Here is a 13,849-nt window from a genome sequence, read left to right as displayed (position 1 = left end):
CATAATTAATTCCAGGCCTTTGAGAAAAACCTTGTGCAACAAGTCGAGCTTTATATCTTACTATTTCATTTTTCTCATTTCGCTTTCGAATAAAAACCCATTTGTATCCAACAGGTTTTACACCTTCAGGTGTAAGGACTATAGGTCCAAAAACATTACGTTTATTTAGCAAATCCAATTCAACCTGGATGGCATCTTTCCATTTTATCCAATCATGCCGATTTTTACACTCACCAAAAGATTTTGGTTCATGATCTTCATTATCATTTATGATGTCGATTGCCACGTTATAAGAAAATATATCATCAATTTCTTCTATATCTTTTCGGTTCCATATTTTTCCAGTATTAATATAATTGATAGAGATTTCACGATTCTCGTCAGTTTGTGGTTCTGACAGAACATTTTCATCATCATGTGTTTCTTCAGGAACATCATTCTCTATTTTGTGATCATCATGTGTTTCTTCAGGAATATCATTTTTTATTTTGTGATCATCNCTTTCAACTTTTTGCATGTGCAAGACAAGTCTCCCTTCCCCCATTTCCACTCACCTTGGCCGAAACTTTCATGATTTTTCTCTCAAAGTTTTTCTCTCATTTTCTTCTTCAAGTGTTGAGGGAAAAATATTCTTCTCATTGAAAAATCTTCTTGTTTTTCTAGTGCAAAACAAGAAGGGATTTACCTAGCAAGTGGTGGGCCTAATTTTGAAGGAGGAGGAAGCTTGTAGATCTTCATCCATTCAAGAACCAAGTTGTTTACAACTTGGTTGGTGCCATTCATCAACCTCAAAAGGTTGATAGGTATAATTTTTGTAAACACAATATGTATGACATTTTGTTGTTTTTGTATTTGCTACACCAAGATATGGAGGTGGCCGAAATTTTTACATAAAAATTTGATTTTTTAAACTTCCGTTGCGCTTCCGGTCACCGTAACCGATCCCCTTTCAAGTGGTATCAACCGATCCCCTTTCAACCACTTCCAATTTGCGTCTTGATAGTTTCAGTTTTGGCTCGGGAACTGACTAGTTTAGAGCCTGATCAGTTTGGAGACTGATCGTTTCAACTTTTCGCGCACTTAGATAAATTGTTAGAAACATAATAACATGTTTTATTAACATTAAAATCAAGATTGCGAACATGAAATGTTTCAACAAAATATTTTGGTATGTGAAGTTGAATGTGATTATCTTATATAACATTGTTTGTCATTTTCTTGTTAAAATGTAGACAAGTAGTGGTCGTTGTAAATTGTTGTTGAATCAGATAAATATGTGCAAATTTGAGTTGAAAGAATGTAAATATAATAATTCAATGTAGATATTTATTTAACTACTATGAAAATTAATTGGTTTATAATGAAATGATTATAAGTTAATTAGAAAATATATGCATTAAATTTTTTATTTATGATTTTTTTTATTGTTAATATGAATGTGAGTTAAACGAATTGATTTACAATTATTTGGATACTATTACATTTACATTCTTCTCTCCATTTTTCAATACATTATGTGTTTACTATTTTGGTGGGTTCAATAATTGTCTATGCTGAGTAGAGTAATAGAAATGTGACGCTTATGCTGCTGTGCGATTTAAAATATTCGAGTTGCACTGTTACCACCAGCTATAGTTTTTGGTAAAGCTGCAAGCACTCAATTCGACATATTTAATTTACGTTATTTATTTGTTTTAGATTTGTTATTATTAAAATTAGATTTTCATTTCATTAAATATAACTATTGTTCTTGAAAAATTAAATATATTAACAATTATTTTAATTAACTTTAGCCATCCAATTGTGAAAATCTTAAATTATCTACATAAATCGAAAAACTCGTTAAGGACATATATTTAAAATTTTAATATCATAAGACATATATGAAAATTGTATTTTATANTTTAAATTAAATTAATTATATTATTTATTGGACTCATTTCAATAATTTTATTGGACTTTCATTTAAATTCTAAATTAAATTAATTATGTTAATTATTGAACTATTTCACAATCATTTGAATAAACTCAATGAATTATTAAAAATAATTGTAATTAAATTTTTTTTAAAAATTCAAAAAATTATATACATGAAAGACTCTTGATAAAGTGTCTGAACGCTTTGAATGGAGAGCCATTCAAATAAACTGAAATTAAATATATTGAAAAATGAAAAAATTAAAAAAAAAATTCAACATTATTACTGTGGGGACCCGGACGCTAATCCATGTATTAATCATTATTAACGTCAAATAACAATTAATAAAAATGGGACTAAAAATTTTCTTTTTAAATTATGAATGCGGAAACGTAATGTAATCTAGTTAATATACATAATAGTATAAAAGTACAACATATGTACTACATATATCGATCTCAACTAGGTTCAGCATCTATGCATCAAGGGCTGAATCCTACTCTGCTTCTGGGCCCGGATCTCCACGCTAACTATACTCTCTCTCATCTTTTTCTTGATCCTGATCATGTCCCACCTGTTGTCAAGCACACATACAAACAAGACAACAGCCAGATAACTCCGTTGAGAATTACATTCCCAGTATAAATCATGTATACATGCATTTCATATAAACAGTTATAAAAGCATATAACAGGCATTCATAACATGTATCAAAATCAGAAACATGAATCAAATATTAATAATAAATCATATTCTAAAGATGTACCATAATCAGGAACATAATTCAATATCAAGCAATGAATCACTCTCCGTGATTCTCAGACTCATACTCGACTCAGTCCTAATCTAGGGATCCCGATCTGAATAAGAACATACACCCACCTACTCTCTCGATCGGGGTGGTGGTACGTTCTTATTCACGGACTTTGACCCTTTCCATATCGAACATCAGTAATAGAAGCAACTCCAATTCTATCCACTTCGATATGACCAAACGTCCGATGTCCTGACCTATCCGTCAAAGACTATGGCACTTCCGTCATACACTATCCTGTGACAAAGTGCAATGGGCCAATGACGATTCCTCACTATCCGGCCCTTCTGTCACAAGACCAATCATTAATACCTGCTATCTATAAATCAATAGAACAAGCATATCAATTCATTCATTAATTGCAAATTATCAATGCAATAAAATAAAGTATGTGATTTAGGGAAACTCGAGTCAAACCTCACTCGAGTTGTGCAATCCCAACTCAACATTAATTTATACCTTTATCTTCTCGGTCCGACGAAGACGAAGTCTCGAATTCAACTCTGTCCATACCCAATCTGGCAAGGACAATATCGAATAGATACAATATCAATGTACTACTCAATTTAAGACCTGTTCTGATCAATACTCAAATCAAGACATACTCTGATCAATGTCAATAAAGTACGATACAATCTCAATCGATACTGAATCTGATCAATATCGATCTACTGATGTTTCGACGGCATAATAATACAATCTCAATAACCCCGTCAATCTCAACATCACAGATATAATACCAGAACTCATAAGCGATATCGGTATAACTCATAATCTCAACGATAACAGACAATAGTCTCAAATCTGTACAATCACGATCATATCAGTTCTGAAAATCATAATAATTACATACACAGTCCGTTCTTCGATCTGACTTCAATTATACGATGTCTACTATATCAGAAACACCATATATGACTCATATTCGATTCTGACAATATCATAATTTCAAATCGTATCTAAACATAACAAAACTTACGTCCAGTTGTAGCCTGCGTCGATAGGAACATGGTATTGAAGTCGGATTTAAGATCTAACGGGCGGATCTTTCACAAACTTCAAATTTCTAAACTAAAAGGCGTAAGGATTATTTCCTCACTTTTCTCAACCTTTCCTCGATTCCTTTCTCTGAATGTTTTCTGAAGGAAACTAATATATATTAGGTTAATATATAATGCATGGTTGAAGGCAAATGGCTCACCCTAAGTGCAACACGTCTCGCGCATATGTGCGTCCTCTACCGGCGCATATGCGCGAGACCAACTGGTCTCGGCTCTCAAGTGTTCTGCTGCTCGCGCATATGCGCGCACCTTCTCGGCGCATATGCGCGAGAATCTCTGTTCTCGCAGGTGGCTGTTCGAACCTCTCGCGCATATGTGTGCTCTGTCTCGCGCATATGCGCGAGGTCTTCGCCTCGGCATATCCTGGACCCGAACAGCTCGCGCATGTGGCGCATACTTCTCGCGCATATGCGCGAGACCTTCTGGTCACGCACACTTGCCCTTCGCGCATATGCGCGCATCTTCTCGCGCATGTCGTGTAAATCTCTGCCCACCACTCATGTTCATGCATTTTCTTCTCAAATTCATTCCAATCCCACTAATTGCACTTTAACCCCTGAAATCTTCATGAATTACAATTCTGGATATTAATTCAGGATTAAGTACAGTGATATAATCTCGGACATTACAATTACTTTTAAATTAAAAGGAAATTTTATTTAATCAATTTTTTTAATTTATTTTTTCAAATTATTAATTTTCAAATGCATGAACAAATATAATATTTTATAATCCAAAATTTAATTGTGAATTTAAATATTATTAATAAAAAATACTTAATTGAATTAGAAGTACATATAAAAGTGTGGATGAAATGAAAACGTTCATCCGCATACATTATATGATATGATATTAGAAAGATTTTTTGTAAATTAAAATGAGAGAAATATGTGAAAAATCAATCAAATTTTTCATTAGTTTTTTTCCAACTAATTCAAATAATAAATAAAATAAATCGAATGATTAATTATTTTAATTTCTTTCATAGATTCTATTTTATTTAGGTCTCCCTATAATTATATATTATCAAATATTAATTCAGTATAACAATAATGGCATGTCAATTTATTTGTATTTGTAGAGTTATTCTCACTCATATATAATGACAATTATATTGACAAAAAGTAATCGAACATTAACTAAAAAAATTCAATAAACAATTAGTTTGAACCAAAAATTATAATATATTTTTAGCTCATTCACCTCTGTTATTTTTCTTTAATAAACTGACTTCATTACTAAAAAGATTTTGGTATGTGCGCTTAATAAGATTATCTTATATAGCGTTGTTTGTTTTTTTTCTTGTTCAAATGTAGACAATTAGTGATCGGTGTAACTTCTTGTTGAATCGGATAAATATGTGCAAATTTGAGTTGAAAGAATGTAAATATAATAATTAAGTGTAGATATTTATTTAACTAATATGACTATTAATTGGTTTATAATGAAATGATTATAAGTTCATTAGAAGAATATAAGCATTAAGTTTTTATTCATGATATATTATTTGATATTGTTATTGTGAATATGAGTTAAACGAATTGATTTGTAATGATTCAGATACTATTACATTTACACTTGTCTCTCCACTTTTCAATACATTATATGTGTGTTGGGTACAATAATTATTCCTGCTGAATAGAGCAATCGAAACGTGACGTTTGTATTGCTGTATTGTTTAAAATATTTGAGTTGCACTATTAGCACCAGCTATAGTTTTTTGTAAAGTTACAAGCGCTCGATCCTGCATATTTAATTTACGTTATTTATTTATTTTTGATTTGTTACTATTAAATTTATATTTTCATTTCATTAAATATAACTATTGTTCTTGAAAATTTAAATATATCAATAATTATTTTAATTAACTGTATTCATCCAATTGTGAAAATCTCATATATAGAAATTGTATTTTATATTATTTTAATTTTTATTAACTTTAATTTTCGAACATAATTTATTCTTAGATTAATGGATCATTGACCATGAATGTCAAATTAAATGTTGATATTAATCATGATTTAAATTTTATATCCATTACTTCTCTCTTTAATTTCTTTGAAACTCACAAAAACTTCTGCTTGTTGTAATTGTTTTATTGAAAAGTTTGATATTTTATTTAAATTTCATTTGAGATTATAATTTTGGCATCCAGTTTATCTCGAGGAATTGCACATGGGAAAGTGTAAAAGAAATAGAAGGAAAATATTCATTTAATTTACTTGTTTGATTTTCATTTTCTTTTTATTTTTCAAGTGTCAAGTCATCCATTTTTTCCTTAGTGTACTTACTATTTATTTCTAGGATATATATTTAGTCAGATATTGCAATGATAGTATAAGATTGAGGTCAAACTATAAATCTGATTTGACATCAGGTGTATTATCTATATATTGTACATGTCATTTCATCTCCATCTAAATCGTTGTTTACATTTCCTAATACACAGTGTGTGGATGGATAAACTTTTTTTTGAGTTTTTTTCAATCCATTTTGTTTTATATGTTTCTTGTTTACTATCATTCTCTAATAATACAAGTTTTTTATATTGAATTTCTAACTTTTATATAAAAATTGTCTTATATAACTAGAGGATCGAAAATGCATTAAATTTACTTTTTTGTGGTATGCTCATTTTAACAAAATAAGGTGGTGTTGATGTTCAAGAATTTATGTAAATCGTTACTTCCAAAGTTCTAATGAAGTTTTTTAATTTCAACTGGCGAAATATGATTTTAAAATTAAACCACAACGAATCTCTGTAAAACAAGCATAATAAAAATATATAATTAACATACGTACGTACGTGGCCCTATGGATCTCTACACAAACTACCGTAATAAAAAATAAAAAAATTTGACCAGCCTAATGTTGCATGTGCACGTAGCATTACACGCGTCTCGAGAATCAGACACTTGGCGTCTTCCTAACCTCCCCCGAACTCTATATAAACCCATTTGCCAAACTTTGGTTGTTCATTCAAACATTTTACAGTCTGTGTTATTCAATCCTCGCTAAGACAACTTCGTATCATTCGAGATTATTTGTTGGTGGAAAAAATTCGCAGTTGAAAATGGCATCCAACGATCAGATCAACTACAACGCCGGTGAAGCCAAGGGTCAGGCTCAGGTACTCTCTTGTTCTTAATCATTTTTAGTTCTTGAATGCATTTCCTTCCAAGTCACATTTTAGCCTACCTGGTTTTTTTTTTTTTTTTTTGTTTTGTTTTATAGACCTACACACATTAAGTTTTAGTATAATTTATAGTAGCTTGATGATCTATATTTAATAAAAATAAAAGGAGCCCACAGCTTAACTCATGAGAAAAGAGTTGACTTAGAAAAAAAACAATCGAGCAAAATCTAACGAAAAATATAGTGGGAAATGGATCAAAGAGAGAAGAAATATTTTTGAAATCATACGAGTTCCATCGTAAAAATATTGAAAATCTTTTTAGCCTGGTAGATATAAAATTCTGATTCCTTACCATGAGTGCTTTTGCAGGAGAAGATTGGACATGGAGTCGACGCTGTGAAAGACCATGCCGAGGGAACCAAGGAGAACACCGGAAACTTCTTCACCTCCGCCAAAGACACGGCTTTTGAAACCGCGCAAGCAGCCAAGGACAAGGTGATCTGCGCAGGCCAAGCTACCTGGGATAAGGCCAGTGAAACTACGCTAGCCGCCAAGGACAAGGTGACAGGCGCAGGCCAAGCCACCTGGGACAAGGCCGGTGAAACTACCGAAGCCGCCAAGGACAAGGTGACCGGCGCAGGCCAAACCACCAGGGATAAGGCTTGTGAAACTACGGAAGCGGCCAAGGACAAGGTGACCGGCGCAGGCCAAGCCACCAGGGACAAGACAAGTGAAACTACAGAAGCCGCCAAAGACAAGGTGAGCGGCGCAGGCCAAGCCACCAGGGACAAGGCTTCCGATACCACAGATTACGCCAAGGATAAGACCAGCGGAGCAGCTCATGCCACCAGGGATCGAACGTCGGGAGCTGCTGAATCCGGCAAGGAATCAGCCGAAGCCGGCAAGGAGAAGGGCGGCAACATCATTCAGAAAACCGCGGATGCATTGAAGAATACTTTCGGCGTGGGGGGCGACCAGTAAATTGAATATTGTTATTCGCATGTTCCATTTTGGATATTAACGAATATATTGTAAACGAGGAAGCCTTTTTCCTTTGCATTTGGTATACCAATTCGACGGAGGGTATGGCTTTCCTTGTCTCTTTGTAATTTGGTCCAATTCACTAATGCTATTTCTATTTTGCTATAATAATAAATTTCTTGGGATAAATCCTTTTTTGGTTTATATTAGTAAAATCCACAAATTTCAATTCAATGTATTATTTATGTGTATTTCGAAATTTTAGGTACATAATTTCGAATTTTGGGAAATAAAATATAAGATAAAAAGTATAAGATAAAGAGATAATGATTATATATATATATTTGGATAAGCATAATCATGAGAAAAATGAGAGATGACAACTTATATATACTAAATTCAAGATTTAATTCAGAAGTTTAAACGAGAAGATAAGTATGACCTAGTTAGCAGTCATCCTCTATAAATGGAAGAAGCTACAATTCAAAGTTTAAACATCATTTACACCTCAAATTTTTGAAATTTCTCTCCCAAAACTATGCTTCAGTCATCAAAGTTCTCTTCTGAGTTCGGAAAATTATTTCTCTCGCTCAAGTGCTCAGAATCCGATCTCCAAATCCGATCTCCACTGTTGAGAATAAGCTTCCATATGTATCAAATAACATATCCAAAATTCGGCTAAATCCAACTGTTAGTTTTTAGTTTATATCCTTCGCAAGAAAATTGCTCAGATTTTAAGCGGAAACAGTTTTTCGTCCACAAATAGGTCAAAATGTTTTCGAACCCGATCTCCACCGTTAATAATTTATTTGATGTACTTTTGAATGTACTGTGAAATTGAAGTCTGATCCAATGGTTCAATAAGGCGCGAATGATTTTGCAAGATGACTGGTTTTTCGGTTAATGTGTTGATGCGTTTTCGAGGTGCCAGTTGCATGATTTTTCTATGATTTTCGAATTCTTCACGTTTTGTTCAAGGTCTAAGGTAAGTGGGTTTGTTTTAAAAATATAATTTTGTTTATAAATTGTTTCATTTTACAAAAATTACGGTCGAGTACAATTCTTCTTATACCCCTTCTTTATACGATTATCGTATGTTTTATGTTTATTATTGTGATGATTCAACTGGATATGAGTAAGAATCCCAACATGTATGATATGTTTATGGCCCTTACAAGGTGGGATTGTACCGTTATACGGCCTTGCCCCTTAGAGGAATAAAAATTATGGACTGATATCAGTAAACCATGGAAAGTAGAGGAATCTCAATGCTTAGGATAAAATAATGCTTATGGTCATGATAATGACATGTTATGATAATCATGTTATGAATGATATGATATGTGGTTTTCAAAATATATGTGTAATTGTTATGTATGTGCTCGAACGATCCTCACTTACTGAGTGACGACCATATCACTCACTTCTTACTCTACCATACACAGATAAATCAGAAGAATAAATAGATGAAGAAGAATCAGACAACAGTTTTGGGCTGGTAGTGGACGCATGAAGAAGTTTAATTAAGTTATGCTCTTTTAAGTTTTTAATTCAAATAGTAAACGATTTCGCATATTTTTATCGTTTTTAGATGTTACGTTATAAAGATAATTCCATTTTATGGTATTTATGATATAAACTGATTTTGGTTTATACTGTACTACGAGGCTTGTTGTTTGACGATTATGTGATTGTTGAATAACGTCGGCGTCGACTAACTCTATCGGAGCGTGACAATATGCAATTTCATTTCTTACTGCTTAGTTAATATAGATTGTTACAGTATAAGAAACGTTTCATTAATTCTGTCAAATTTACGTTAAAATTGTAATCACAAATCAAAATATCAAGTGCATCTCGTCTATAAATGAGTGTACTACTATTCTTCTCTCTTTCGAATGTAGTTGTTGCATCTGGTTGTGTTAACTACATTTAAATTTTAATCTATGTCTACGTAGCTAATTATTCATCCAAATGTGAAATTACTCTTGAAAAGGGATATGAACATTTTTTATTATTAATTATGTAATTTCTACATTTTTCTCAAAAAATTTAGTTTCTATTTAGTAGCAATTAACCACAAGGCTATAGAAGACTTGACGTAAATTTATTGTGTTGCACTTGTATATATAATTAAATATATTTTACATATATATTACTATATAGAATGATTTTATTAATGTTAACTACCTTTGTCAAATATTAATTTTTTCAATAATTCCCTTCTCCATAATACTATCATTTTTAGAAGAAAACAAAATATAAACAAATTGTTATTCAAACATAAACTTGAAAAAAAAAATTCACTATCATATTTCAATGGACAATTTAATAGCATACATATATTGGTTTTCCAAAAATCTTTCACCATATTATTAATGCATTATAGCAACTCACTCATGGGATTTTATAGATTAATTTAAAATATCCTTTTATTTTATTTTATTTTTTCATTCTTAGAAGTTACTATGCATATTTAATGAGACAAGTTTTTTTGGCAAAGTTTTAATTTTATCAATTTATCAGTGTTTGGGGAATTAAAGAGTTTTTTTTGTGGGCACGTTTGTCGTTCTATAAAAAATTTTTGTGGGCATTAGTACAATAATGAACAATTTTTTTTTAAATTAATGTTTGAATAAAAAAAAATTTGTTATATTTTTTTCTTCTAAAAATTATGATATTATGGAGAAGGGGATTTGGAAAATAGAATTTAATATTTGAAATTTTAATTAGTTTGGTAAATTCTTTAAAATATAGTATATAGAAAGAAATTATATAGATGAGTAGTATATATTCAATGTATAATTAAAGTGCTATACCACAAATTTAAACAAAAACTTATATGGCCTACCGGTTAATTTCAGTTCACTCATTTTTCATATCCGAAATATCTAATATTACGTCAATATTTTTCAGTGTCATGTCAACATTTTCCGACGTCACATCAATTTTAGTTGAGAAATGACTAAAATAGAAAATTTTGAAAAATATGTAAATTGCGAGGCCAAAAATATTATTATCTGTGACATTCAAGTGGACATATTAGAAAAGTACAATATTCGCGTCACAATATCTTGTTATCTTGTGAGCATTCCAATTATTATCGAAAAAAACTATATGAAAAAAACAAAACAAAACAAATTGTAAAGGTAAGATTGCCGCTGCTACCCAATGTTTAGTGCCAATATTAAGAAAAAAGTTACACTTCTTTCTTATAATTTGTATTTTTTTATTTTGAGTAAGATAAAATTTAAACTCAATCAAACATGTGGTGATCAATTACATTGACACGATATGAGATTGACATACAAACTATGTTGTTTAATTAAACTGATCGGGCAACATTCTCTGAAGAAAATTAATAGTTATCTTTGTGAAAGATTTGGTTGATATCAGCTATGACATAATAACAGATATGTTGGTTACCTTTCAACCAATGTTCAAGAAATTTAAATTAGCCTTTACATTTTCGAAAACATGAAAAAGACACGTGACAACTTCTGCATAATTTTCAGGCATCTAGGATATCTGTGAGTACCGTCTAATTTATTTATTAACGATGGTCTAATTTATTATTATCAAAGGGGATCATAACACAAGTAAAAAAAGATGCATCAGAATAGAAGAAGACAATTGTTATCATCATCAATCATTCTCAGGTCTCAACATCTCTCAAACAAATTTATTATAAGCCGACTTTCACATGCAAAAGAGTCATATAAGATCAATTAAGATCATCTTGTGTACATCATGTTCTCACTTATCATTTGTACAAAAACTTAACTCTTTAGTGAGAATAATTGTAACTTTCAAACCTGTTTCTGAACAGATTGAGTTAAGAGATTGTTAATAGGAGTTTCAGCTCATTAGAGTTGGTGAACCGAGCTGAAGTGGGTTTGCAGAAGAGTTTTACTGATCAAATATTCTAGTGAAATTCTTCTGGAAACAGAAGAATAGGAGACGAAAAAGTTTACCTTTCAAACTTCTATAAACAAATTATCGCCATCTTTTATTATCAGTCAACTTATGTGTTTTATCAATTATTAATTACGCTACTCTTCTGTTCACCTGCACTGATATGTTGAACTTGTGTATATCTTTTTCAATTAGTATTTAGAGTTTTTTCTTCATTTAGTATTTTAGTAACTGATTTTACTCGTTTTGATTGGAATATTAACTTGAGATGTTAGTTTAAGTTTTGCATTATTTGTCACATTTGTATAACAATCTATTCACCACCACCTTCTAAAAAGTGGTATCAGAGAGGTTTATTCCGATCTCTGATATTTGATATACTTTAATAGCTTTTTCCAAAATCCCTATGTTTTCAAAAGAAAAATATGATGAATGAAAAATCCGAATTCAGGCACATCTGTCAGCTCAAGATAATGACATGTGATATGTCATAACAGATAAACCAATGAAGATTTTAAAAACCGAAAGTCCTGCAGCCATTTCAGACGGGGTCCACAATTGGTTGAGAAACCCATAATGGAGTGGACCACCAAAAATAAGAAGAAATCTAATCTAGACAACATAGTCAAAAATATCCCTTATAAAACTGTAGATAAAAATATGTTTAGTAAAATTAAAACATGTTTAACTTCTAAAGAAATCTGTGAAAAACTAACTCAACTTTGTGAAAGAAATGACCAGACTAATTAGAACAGGCTGAAGGTGGTCATTCAAAAGTTCAATAATATCAAAATGAAGACTGGAGAGACAATGAATGAGTTCAATGAAAGATTCAGCAACATGATGGTCGAGCTGGCTGCTCTTGGAAAGGAATACAACAACAGAGAGGTTGGACTTAATGTGATGAGAGCCCTACCAATACAATGAAATGGCTAGACTATAGCCATGCAGGAATCCAACAAAAGCACTTATGAGTTCGAACTAGGAACGATGCATTCCTCTGTTTTTCTGATCTAAAGACTTATGAGTTCGAACTAGGAACGAGAAATCATGAAGAACCATCAATCTCACAACCAACAAAAGCTCTTGTTACAACAGAAGAGTCAGTATGTTTATCAGAAAAACATAGGAATGCAATGTGGGCTTAAATATGTAGAACCTGAGAAATCTAAGTCAGTATGCTTAAAAACCAACTCAGCAAGAATGGTTATGGTTCTCATTTCAAATTGAGCTGGTCTGTAAGAGTCAAATCAAACAGAATTGTATGAGGGCTAACATAATAATTACTACAATTGCAAACCAGTTCAGAAAAGATACATGTTAACTGGTCAGAAAGAAAGGTTTAAACAAAGTTTTGTTAAGCACACACCATACAACACTAGTAAGACTCGACACAATCACACACCCTGATTGAGACACACAATTGAAAGATAATTCATGTTTATGTCTCAAAAGGACTAATCTGTTCTAGATCCAAATAAATGTGGGTACCAAACTCATTTTTAATATGTACTGGAAGGTAAAACAGATCGAGCTAGTAAAGAAATCAACCTAGTACTTGGACAGTGGATGTTCAAGACATATGACAGGAAATGTCAGACTATTATCTAAAATCATTAATTGTCAAGGTCCAAATATCACTTTTGGAGATGATTGGAATGGTTAAAGTATCTATTGGTTACCCTTCAACTAATGTCCAAAAAATTTAAATTGGTCCTTATTATTTTCGGAAACACGACAACAACATGTGGCTTCTTTTGCTCAGGTGTTAGGCATCCAATACATATGTAAGCACCGTCTCAATTTATTAATTGGGTACCTAACCTATAAAAAGATACGCATCCGAATCGAAGAAGACAAATGTTACATTGATCATCATCAAGCATTCTTAAAATACTCGCTATCTCTCAAACAGATTTATTATAAGCTGATTGCACATGCAAAAAATCCTATCAGATTAATTAAGAATGATCTTTTGCATACCTTGTTCCACTTTATCATTTTTATACATAAACGTAACTGTT

At 31.6% G+C, this 13,849-nt stretch overlaps 1 protein-coding gene across 2 annotated transcripts in view; it reads left to right on the top strand.

Moving 5' to 3' along the window:
* Nucleotides 1-8,114, top strand: part of LOC140990863 (uncharacterized) — a 21,343-nt gene extending 13,229 nt beyond the window's left edge. The window contains exons 1-2 of one of the 2 annotated variants that reach the window (XM_073460694.1): nucleotides 6,777-6,923; nucleotides 7,299-8,114. In XM_073460694.1, the coding sequence (XP_073316795.1) occupies nucleotides 6,867-6,923; nucleotides 7,299-7,910 (669 nt within the window). In that variant the 5' untranslated portion in view covers nucleotides 6,777-6,866 and the 3' untranslated portion in view covers nucleotides 7,911-8,114. Of the gene's footprint in view, nucleotides 1-6,776; nucleotides 6,924-7,298 lie in introns of those variants that run through there. The other variant, XM_073460695.1, reaches the window with a different exon arrangement.
* Nucleotides 8,115-13,849: the final 5,735 nt, after the last annotated feature.

Source organism: Primulina huaijiensis, chromosome 13 (assembly GCF_012295235.1).
Source record: "Primulina huaijiensis isolate GDHJ02 chromosome 13, ASM1229523v2, whole genome shotgun sequence".
In the NCBI taxonomy this organism is placed as follows: domain Eukaryota; kingdom Viridiplantae; phylum Streptophyta; class Magnoliopsida; order Lamiales; family Gesneriaceae; genus Primulina; species Primulina huaijiensis.
The sequence above is the reverse complement of the archived record's forward strand: the minus strand, read 5'-3'. Positions and strand labels throughout refer to the sequence as shown.